The sequence below is a fragment of the Pomacea canaliculata genome, linkage group LG8 (assembly GCF_003073045.1).
Source record: "Pomacea canaliculata isolate SZHN2017 linkage group LG8, ASM307304v1, whole genome shotgun sequence".
In the NCBI taxonomy this organism is placed as follows: domain Eukaryota; kingdom Metazoa; phylum Mollusca; class Gastropoda; order Architaenioglossa; family Ampullariidae; genus Pomacea; species Pomacea canaliculata.
In genome coordinates this window covers 2,514,278-2,526,167 of record NC_037597.1, presented here as the reverse complement: position 1 = coordinate 2,526,167, position 11,890 = coordinate 2,514,278, and the positions used below count along the sequence as shown (strand labels likewise).

The 11,890-nt window shown below is 38.2% G+C and overlaps 1 protein-coding gene across 1 annotated transcript; it reads right to left on the bottom strand.

The window, feature by feature from the left end:
* Nucleotides 1-3,783: 3,783 nt before the first annotated feature.
* On the bottom strand, nucleotides 3,784-11,878 carry LOC112570727 (protein YIPF4-like). The gene is given in 7 exon segments (XM_025249309.1): nucleotides 3,784-7,001; nucleotides 7,761-7,874; nucleotides 8,521-8,568; nucleotides 8,570-8,599; nucleotides 8,971-9,142; nucleotides 9,362-9,521; nucleotides 11,697-11,878. Coding segments are annotated over 7 exon segments (807 nt in total). The 5' UTR covers nucleotides 11,842-11,878; the 3' UTR covers nucleotides 3,784-6,863.
* Between the last annotated feature and the right edge of the window lie 12 nt (nucleotides 11,879-11,890).

Below are 11,890 nucleotides of genomic sequence, written 5' to 3'. Positions count from 1 at the left end.
GGCTGAATATGGAGAGAGACACCACCAAGCTGTGGAGGCTGACCAAGGCACTAAATGATGAGGGTAGCAAGGGACAGAAGATCACCCTTGAAGAAGATGGACAGACACTGACAGATAAGGCAGCAGCAAATGCATTTGCGCAAGCATATGCAAAGGAGAGCAGCATCACCATCCCACCGCATCTGCAAAAAGAATTCAGAAAAGAAGAGAAAGAAAGAAAAACAAATGGGGATGTCCATGAGTCGATGCAGCAAGATATCACCATCCAAGAACTGAAAAATGCCATCAAACAGCTGAAGAAGAAAAAATCTCCAGGTCAGACACATAACGAATGAGATGCTACAACACCTTGGCAGCACAGCCCTCACTAAACTACTGGACATTTTCAACCTTAGCTGGAGAGAAGGCCAGGTACCCCAGTGCTGGAAGGAAACCAGGATGATCCCTGTTCTGAAAAAAGGGAAGAACAAGTCGCGAATCTTGAGCTACCGCCCCATCAGCCTGATAAGCTGCGTCTGTAAAACCATAGAGCGCATCATCAATCAGCGCCTGCAGTGGTACCTGGAATCTGAAAGCATCATCATCCCAGAGCAAGCAGGCTTCAGAAGATACAGAAGCACCGAAGATCAGACAACGCACCTAGCACAGGTCATAGAGGATGCTTTCCAAGCCCAGAAGGTCACCCTAGCGGTCTTCATTGATATGCAGAAGGCTTTCGACAAGGTCTGGAAGGATGGACTCCTGGTCAAGCTCCAGCGAAGCAACATCAGCGGCAACATGTACCGGTGGATCAAGTCCTACTTGCACAACCGAAGAGCCAGGGTGCCTGTAGACGGACACTGTGGCCGTAAGGTGCTGCTACGACACGGAGTACCACAAGGGGAGATACTCTCGCCGACCTTGTTCATACTCTTCATCAACGACCTGGTACCAGAGCTTCCAAGGGGAGTCCAAGCAGCACTGTATGCAGATGACCTGGTCATATGGTGCTCAGAAGAGTATGCAACAACAGCAACCTACAGGATGCAGCTTGCACTAGACAAAGTGGCAGCCTGGGCAGACAACTGGTGCGTTACCATCAACCGTGACAAGACAACAGCCACTCTTTTCTCTCTCTCCACCAAAGCGCAAGCTGGCAGACTAAAGTTGGGGAACACTCCACTGACACTTGAAGACCAGCAGACGTACCTGGGAGTCACTTTTGACAAAAGATTGACATGGAAGCAACACATCCTAAACGCAGAAGCAAAAGCCAGAAGAAGCTGAACATCATGAGAAAGCTGGCAGGAACACACTGGGCGCAACGAAAAAGATCCTGAAGACGTGTACCAAGGTACTGTAAGACCACACTTAGAGTACGGATCAAGCACCTGGATGACAGCAGCCAAGTCACACCTTCAGACTTTGGACAAGGTGCAGAACCAAGCACTGAGAGTAATAACAGGCGCCATGAGATCTACGCCAATAGACAAGATGGAGCAGATAACAGGCATACCCCCATTAAACAAGAGAAGGGAATGCAAAGCACTCGTGCAGGCCACCAAGTACAGGCACAGTGAAGACCACCTGATGAGTGCCAGACAGAAACAGCTGTCCTCGGGAAGGCTGAAAAGATCCAGCTTTGTGCGAGAGACGCAGGCACTACACGGAATAATACCAAACAAAGCTTCCTGCACAGGCCCAGGTACGACTCTCTACCTCGATCCTCCTCCTTGGAAAGACAGAACAGGGAACATTACCATCTGCACCACAGTTCCTCACCTCACAACAAAGGATGAGCATAGCGACGTGAGCAAGAGAGCCCTGACGCTAGCCATGCTAGAAGAAAGGTACCCCAGAATCATGGATAAGGCCTACACAGACGGGTCAGCCACAGACGCTATCCAGAGGGAGGGGCCGGCGTGTACATCCAATTCCCAAATGGACAGTGGCAGGCAGCAGCAATACCAACTGGCCTCCACTGTACAAACTATAGAGCAGAAGTAGAAGCCCTGGTCCACGCAGCAACATCATCAGCAGCAGAGCAGACCATGACAGCCAGGTCGTCTTCCTGACCGATGCTCTGTCGGTGCTGCAGGCAGTCAACAATAACAAACTGCCAGACCTGGAAGCCGCGCTGCTAAACATCAAGTGCCTCAGAACGGCTCTGCAGTGGATCCCATCACACTGCGGGATAGATGGAATGAGGAAGCTGACAGGATGGCTAAGTTGGGTGCAGAGGACGAGCAAGAAAGACAATGCAGTCAACATGTCAGAGATGAAAACCATCATTAAGCTCTCTGTACAGGCCACAGCAACCACTGGACAGTTACCATCAGCTGTCCAGACCGGACCAGGTCGCTATCTTCCGCCTCAGGACCGGGCACAACAGGCTGCTTCACCACCTACACAGGAAGTTGCACCTCGTGCCGTCCCCGAGATGCTCATGTGGAGAGGCAGACCAGACTGTAGAACACATCCTACAGGACTGTAGGAATCTCCGTACCCTGAGGAAAGAGACGTGGCCACAGTTGGAGACCCTGCACAACAAGCTGTACGGGCCAGTGGAGTCTCTACAGAAGACCACCAGTTTCATCTCAAGAGCTGGTCTCCAAGTGTGAAAGAGGCGAACGACAAAAAAAAAAAACATGGCCAAAACAAGTGAACTTTTGTTACATGTACCTTTACCAGGGGTTCTTGGAGACCGATCAAGGTGAGCATCCTCTGTACATATTGTTCTTGTGTTACAGGTAGTATATTGGGAGCAGTTTTTTTTAGACATAGGGTCTTGAATTCCTGGATCTATTTTTCTACCAGCAAGCAATATTCCTGCTTTTGCATGTGTAACAGCAGATCTCTATGGTTTTTGAAGTGGTTGTCAACTAGTATGTCTTGGGCAAACGAGACTCAACAGTATCCAACTCTGTTAATATCTTTTTAATACAAAAAAGATCAATTATTTGACTAGTCTTTGAACTAACTCACCTTAGCCATTAACATGTTTGCACTAGAGCATGCCAACAATCTTTCCACTATGACCAATGCCTTGATCATGACTTTTATCCAGCAAAGCTATATTAACAATGCGATGTAGGGGTTTACTCCCATAACCTTTTATCTTTTCCAAGGCTAAAATAAACTTGCAGCACTCTAAGTTCTTATAAATGTTTTATATCTGATAAAGATGCTTTCTTTGTTTAGATCATGTTTGTCTTGACTGTAGCCTGGTGGTTAGCATGCTGGACTGCAAAGCAAAAGTTGTTTGAGGTCTTTTGCATAGTAGTTGCTTAACAGAAATGAGTACCGATTACATCAGAATTAGTAGTAGGGGGGGGGGAGGGGCAGGAGTGAGTTGGGTTTTGCCTTCCACATGCCATGCCTTAGGTATGGTTAGCATAGACTTATGTTTGGTTTCAGTAGATTGCTCCACGGCTTGTTATATTTTCTCCATCATAGAATATTATAGGCGACTCTCGAAGTGGAGAAAAACTACTACACAAATCAAACTTGGAAATGCAGTAATTGGGAATGTACACAGTGAGGAAAATGGGTGCAACAAATGAGCAAGCATATAGCAGCTGGTATCCCTGGCACTTTTATTTCTTCCCCTTTTAAAAAAAAAAAAAAAAGCAGGCAATAGCAGTTTCTCACACCTTCCACTTTCACCTGCTTAACACAAACACTCTGTCAGGAAACAAATCCCCTCTGCAATGCCAGATACTCCAGCTAGTTGTTGACAGATGTAGTGAACTATTACGGCAACTCTCTCCTTTTATATCTTCACAGAACAAGGCTGCTTCCCTGTTAGTACTTGTTGATAGCTTCTTTATTCTGCCAGTTTCATACCAATAAAACCCCATGAGAGCAAGCTCTTTGTGCTACAACTATCATTGTATAACTTTGTTCCTTGGTGAACAATAATTCATCATGAATCTTTAGATGCATGCACTCAAGTTTCTCAATGAAAACCGAATAGCAAAGAATACTGAACTCAGCATAAACTTATATCATAACAACAATCACTAAATGGAATTTTATACTGGAGTAAACTGAGAAATAAAGGCAAAGAGTGCATATAATAATAATGACGATGTGATTTCCTCATCTTCAAGGCAGGCTCAAAAGATTTTACAAAAATAGGATACACCAATAGTGGTACAAGGCTGTTAATTCTGAAACCAAGGAATTATAAGTTATGACAAGAGCCAAGAAAATCCACAGAGCCAGGGGCATAATAAACATACTTCTCATACGGACCACAATGTCTTTCTTGTACATGCACTGATTCAAATCTAAAAATGTACTGAAGCATGAAATGAAGCACTAGTCCCATAGATGTGAAAATGAAGTGTTCCTGGTTTTGAGATCAGAAGGCAACAGGAAACACCAAAGTCAACCTAGATCCAGACCAAAACAACGAAAAAAATAGTCCCCTCAACCAATTAGGTGAAAGACATCACTCTCATTTTTTCACATCCAGCTTATTTACTTTCATTTAACATATTAAATCTGAACTTCTAAGTCATATTAACATAAATATATAATCTCCCACATTGTTTTATGATATACAATAATGTCTTATTATCCTCAAAACCACAAAGGCATTCAAATCTGCCAAATCTAAACTAGTACCTTTTCTCGTAACTACCACAATGCATTATTAAACATTTAAAAAGTTATAAATTTACTACAATTCCAACATCAAAAATATAAAATATTTCCAGAACTTCAGCATTTACTCCAATTCATTGTTAATAAAATACAAGCCACCCAAATCCTAGCATTCTCATCTTAACACAAACTATAATGTCACTATAAAATTGTGGCTGGGGGAAAAAGACATTTGTGGGTTGTATCAAATGAACAAAAGCAGTTGTGCTCTAATTTGAACATAATCTTGAATAACAGCTTAGTTATGCAAACAAAACTTTATATCCTGCATTTCTAAGCATGTTGTCAGTCTTAAAAGATTCAAATTTCCCATTGAAAAGCATATAGTTTTTTAGAAAACTGACATAGTTTGAAAAAATTACAAAAGACAAGGATCCTACAAGATTATTCACTACAATCATCATATATTGGCAACACCAGTAACACAAAGACTAAGACTGCTAGCGATTGCTTAGTAAACCACCACTAAACCTCTTGAGCCTAAATTGTTCATTGTCTTAAACCTGCATCTATTTGAAAATTCAATTTTCTTCTTGTTATATTTTTAGTCCCTGAAGATGATAATATTAATAATCCAAAACAGTGGTGCTTGTTCGATTTGAGTAGAATCTATTCTAACATAATATGCCTGGATGAAAAAAACAAAATGAAATGAATGCTCAATGATTCTCTCATCCAAAGAGTTTTATCAGCTACAAAGATCTTGGATGACTGGAAGCAAATTTATTCCATCATAACTTCTCCTTTTTAACTGAACTGAGCTGATGTGTCAATTCCAACATGGTGCACATTTACTATGTCAGTGTAAGGGAGTTTCTGATAATTTTAAGTTTTTAACCGGAACCAAAACAGATAAGGGAAGAAAGTGCTGCACTTGAGCGCTGAGTTATATTCCTTGAACTCTTTTTTTTTTTTTCCCTGATGAAGGGGTAACAAATAAACCTCCCCTTCCTTCCCTTAAAAATGCATGTAATTTCTAGTTTTCCAAATGCTTTGTTAATTTTATGGCAAAAATTATTTTATTTCAAGTGGGTGTTAGTGATCATATTTAATGTAAAAATAATAATAAGCTGAAAATTGAATTATTATTTAACATGTGTTTTATACTAATATCTCAAGTAAAGCTATATGTTGGGATATTTCCGTTCTTGACAGTGCAACATTGTTGTTTGCAATAATACACTGAAAAATAAAAAAAAATCTAGGATGTCTTAAAAACTGATGTTGTAAGCTTAGAATAACTGTTTATAAGTGCATTTTCAGGGATATGTTTACTGTCATCGTTATGCTTTTCTAACATAAAAATGTGCCAGTCCTACTTGTATCTCTGCATCAATGTCCTCCCAAAAATTCATTGGCTAGTGAATTTAAATAAACATGCTCGATAAGATAGTTTCTGACATTATACAATACTGTATATATAAATGCTTGAAGCAAAAACAATCTTATAAATAAAGCAGAGTGTGGCAGGGGGGTGTGTGTGTAAATAGAAAGGATGGCCTTCCTATGCAAATCCACACCCTTTTTCCAATCCTTGACAAATGTTTGGTTAGCTTACTTTGGCATGTTCTCCATTCTAACACGTTTCCAGTAGCTCCAAACAAAAGAATGCTTAGCAGACAAAATTTCAACATGCACAGGGCTAATTTTCACATCATAATTGATCACATCACAGATCACAGAGTCAAGGGAAATGAGTTGTGTGGCAGAAATTTTAATCTCTCCTTCCCTTCAAGGATGGTCTATTCTGCAGTAAGCAGATGGGATGGGCACTTAGACACTTCACCATATTATCTTTGCTGGACTAAAAATGCCATGTCCCCTGCACACATCAATTACTGTTACACCAACCTCCCCTCCATAAATCTTTTTTCCAACTCATGTAAGCTTTCAGTATTTACAAAGTTTGGATAACAAGCAGCTTGGATGTATAAGATGTTTTGATATAAAACATCTGTTTGTCTTAACGCATACATATAGGATTACAGGCAGTGAACTTACAGCATACCCAGTTTTGATGATAACTGGAGTTAGTATGTTAAGTGTCATACATGACTGCCCAAGACACATCCATAAGCAAAAAGTTTCACTCTTTCAAATTAGAATTTGATTTGCCTGGAGTGTATTTTGAAAAAAAAAGCAAAAACTAAAAGCTACAGCAGATCACCATTTGGGCCCACATCTAGAAGTATAGATGTAAAAGAGGACGCAATTCAAACACCTGTATACAGTGAAAGAAAATAAATATACAACAGGAAAACAGGATAAAGCAGAAGTGTTCTTTTTTGCTGTAGCTCTTCCACACACAGCAAGGATCCTGCACTGTATGCTGCCCACATCACTCCCAGTAACTGTTGATAAGGGAAAAAATAATTTGTACAAAGACACTGTCATCAGAATTTATAAAAATTTTAGATTTCAGCATACATTTAAGAAAGGTAAAATGGACTGTTCCACACATCCCTGCCTGGCAATATTTTAACTAAGCAGTTTTTAAGAAGGATTCTACTGATCTTTTAATCCTTTTATTCTCAAACTTTATGATCTCAGACCAGGCCTTCATCCACTGTCAATGCTATTTTTTTCCTATTTATTTTCATTTTCCATGCTTTTAGCACATTCTAAATATTATAAAGTATCCAAGGAAATTTTGGTGCCCTGATTCCAAATTCTGACCTCTTGCATGAGTATGCTAACTAGTTTATTTCAGTTATAATTAGTATCAACTTGTTTTGTGGACTGAGGCCATCTCCTACTTGTCCTCTGATATCTGCTACCATACATTCCTCAGAATCCCTGGTATCTTCTGTTCACACAATAACAATTTATTTGAATCTCTGTTCATGTAGACAAGACTCATTTAATCTATTTTTTTTTTTAATTCTTAGACAATCTGAGTGTTTCTAACACTGGATTTTGTTTTTAAAGACAAAGGAGCAGATTGGGAATTTGGCTACTGTTTCCACTTCGCACTAACCGGCATTCATCTCTTTCTCATGTTACACATGTTACACATGTTACTTTGCACAAGAACAAACTTGTACAAGTCAAAATTCACAAATGTTTGATGAAAATGAATATCCAAAATTAATGTTGTAATTTAAACTTACTTGTAATGTCCTTCTGATAACAAAGTATGAGTTGACAAGAGGAAGAAATGCTGCTATGATGACGAGTGGTAAAACAGAATAACCAATGACGCCAAGGCACTGTGAGTATGTAACCTATAACAAAGTTATGATAAAATTAACTTAAAGATATAATGGCAACTCCATCATTCTGTATGCACATAATACTAAAGCCATGACAGCAAATTTTCATTTAGTCATAATACAGGCTTCCAAGATGAGCTGACAAGAAGATCCTTCGTATCTTTTACCTGGAGTGCATCACCAGCAATGAAGAAAAAAACAAGATCCTTTAAAGACCTCCCATCAAGAGTTAAAAAAAAATGCCTAAATGAAAAGTTCACAAAACTTAAGTGTTAAAGATAAATTTCAATGCATTTAGAAAACACTACAAGGAAATATGACATGAAAATAAATGAAGACAGGATGAAACAACACATAAACTGGTAGAAGAAAAACTACACCTTTACATTCAAAGAAAAAGCAGCACTCTCTGGAGCTTTCCACATGTATGCACATGCCTTCTGCAACTAAAAACTATGTGCAACTGGTGTATTCAGTGCGCACCACCCTGAGATGACCTTGGGGAATATGACTGAATAACATAAACTGTGTTACAGTTTAAGAAATTATAATTTTAAATTAGTATAAATTGTATTTTTGTCTCATTACAGATCAGTCAGCATATGGTGTTTATGTCAATTGAGTAGTTATTTTAGATAATGTACAGTGATATAATTACCTCTCCTCCAAGGACTCTGGCCAGCAGAAACACCAAGAATGCACCAAAACAGCCAAATAGTAAGAATCCAAGACACAACCTACAATTATAAATAAATATCACTAAAGGGAATTGTTAATACTTTACCCTCTTGGATAAAAAAAAATTCACAATTAAGAATCTCAAATGCAAATTATATCTGTTAAATAATCTTCCTATATGCATGTAATCATATTAAAATATTTCATAAATGAATGAGAAAGAATTGCTGTTAAAATACTTTCAAAAATTGTATAACTGTAATGAATATGTTAAATCATTAAATGCTACAATTTAGGTTTTATAATACTTAAGTAACCACTGTGAAAAAAATACATGGTTACACTTTGCCCTGATCTGGGTTTTACACACACACACTCAGAGGAAATTAAAAGGTAACACCAAGAATCTTGCTTAGACAAATAAGCTTACTCTGAACTGCCCATAAAGGGAAACTAGGGCATAAAGAAGAATGATGATAAGGGGGCCCCAGAAATCTGGTGATTCTCGAAGAATGTGGCGATTAAAGCCTAGCTGTGGTAAAGGAAACAGAACACAGCGTACTTTATAATAAATATCCTTCAGATCAATATCCAGCTCCTCCCTGCAACAGAAAATTTCAATAAGAAAAAAATCATTGGAAATAAAATCTTAAAAGATGACACTGGTAAAGTCTATTGTATATATAAAACAATAAAACGAGACATAGAGACCAATAATAGTCAAATAATCACTGCTTTGTGAATGTTGGATTCAACAAAGTTGCTGTTCCAAAGCAGATCTTGAAAAGCTGCTTCACAAACAACAGGAGAATATTGCTTACAGGAGAGATCGCTGATCTTCTTCCTCTATCTCATCTTCTTCCAAAAGCCAACCAAAACCTCGATTCTCAAGGAAATTTAGAGCTGCACCACGCCTAACAACACCATAACCATCAGTCCTTGTAGAAGTGGTGTTTGAATTGATAGATCCATCCACCTTTACTGAAATTAAAAATTGGAAATCTAAAAATTAGTAACTACAGGTATTGCTAAAATTCACCATGTGAAAAAGATCAACAACACAGACATTAGAATAGGGTACAGATATGTTTTCATTGTGAAACCCTCAACTAATGGGAAAACTATAAACAAATTTAACGAGGCCTAGTGTAAATTTTGATCTCTTTCTATGCATGGTAATGTTTGAAGGTGTATCTTTCAAGAACGAAAGAGAAGTATTTACCCAGTTAAGGAAATGATATCTTAGACTGAGCTTTACTCAATTTTTAAAAAAAGGTTACACCCCACTCGTCCTTTGAACACTCTTCATCATTAAAGAAAAGCTTGAAGTTTGACAGGCATGGTCCCAGGAATGCGAAATAAAGAAAAGATCTTTTAAAAAGAAAACATGTATAACAATGTTATGGCACTAACCCTAAATTTGAAGCAAAATTATTGGCAGCTCATAGCCTGTCAATTCTTATGTTTTACTCACAATATCATCCTTACTGGCAGGTTTCACTATTCTTAAATGACCAAACTTGCAGGTTGACAGACCAGAATAACGATCAGCAAGGAAAACAGATTTTAAAAAGAATTGCTTTAAGCACTGTATGCCTTAGTGATCAAAGTGGTGAAAGACCATTATAAAAACAGCTGACAAACCATGATTGAAACCAGCTGACAGATCATGAGAAAAAAAACAGCTTAAGGACCATGACAAAAAACAGCTGACAAATCCCGACTAAAGCCAGCACAGGATCAATGAAAATGAATGAAAATAACAGAGAGAATTCATTTCAAATCAATGCTGTGTTAAGGCACAATTTTTTAATCAGTTTGGGGCAAAATACAGACACACATAAAATGGTTATCATGGATAACAGAACAAACACATTACTCATGCATTGCATGGTGTGTTTTGAGAAGTCTGAAGGAATAAAACCATAAATTAAGCGATTTGTTCATCTCCTCATAATGTTGAGTTTATGGAAGGACATGGAATAATTGACAAAGAAAGTGGGTGAAGTCCCTCAGAATTTTTCTGACCTGGTTGCCATTTTATTTATAGGAGATGGAAATTAGAGAGTCAAGATTCTCCCCAACTTCCTTACTATGGTGGTTAGCTTGTTGAGTGTGATGTTTTTTCTCCCTATACTCAGGTTGGCAAATCACACAAGGAAGAAGGGAAAGTTACAATAATGGAGAGATAATGCTGTCTAGTGTGTTTTGGAGGTTGGGACCCAAATCTTGTAGCTATCTCAGCTGGTGATATACAGCTATTTATCAGTAACTAAACCACTCTTAGCTGTATGAATGTGTGATAGTATTGTTGATTGTTGATGTTGCCCTGCATGGTTTTAATCCTTAATTTTTTTTATATATATAGAACTGCTTACTATTAGCCCTCTGGGATAAACAAAGGTGTATCTTATTATTCTTGTTTGTTAATCACAACTTTAGTCGATTCATCTACAACCCGAAGCTGATTCAACCATTGGAATCAGTTGATTTGACCACTATCCTGAGTTGATTTGTCCACAGCCCTTGGTCAATTCAACCACTGGCCTCAGCTGATTTGGCCACTTATTATCAGGGTAATCAGTGTAAATGATATCAGTGTAATGACAGTTGTTACTCCTTCTATGTAAACAAAATGAAACACTTTTTCAATATAAATTAGTCACGTGCTATACCTAGGGCAGCCGCCATTGTCGTCAATAAAAATTAAAATATTTTGTTTAACAAAAAAGAAAACAACTTTGATCAATGCAGCTACACACACAGAGAAACGATCGAAGGGCACAAGTCAAGAAAGCATGATAAAAGTGAGTACATCAACATTCATTTATTTCATAGCAAAATTTTCGCACAGATGATGATGATGTGGTCAAATCAATTAAGGGCTGTGATCGAATTCAAATCGATCATAACTTATAAACTGTGGTCGAATCAACTATATATTGTCCTTAGTCGAATAGAACGTCCCCCTTAGACTACAGTAAGACATTTGTGGTCCTGAAATAAAAGTTTATATATTATATGAAGCTAACAACTGGATAAAAACAAAAAAAAACATCGATCTGAATTTTTTTTAATATTATTTTCGGGCAGTGGTTCCAAAACTTGTCATAAATCACCGCACTTTTTCGAGTGCTTAAATGCAGCCTGCCTTACCTTCATTAGAAGCTTGCGGGATAAACTGAAACTCATCAGGTGGAACAGTAGAGGAACTTTCTGATTGCGAAGAAGGTACATAAGTTTCCATATTAATCGCAACATTTTTAGCTCGAGGATTTTGGTTTGTAAACATGTTCGCCATGTTTCAAGAGTTGTAAAGCTGTCTAAATAACATTGACGTATTTATAAAA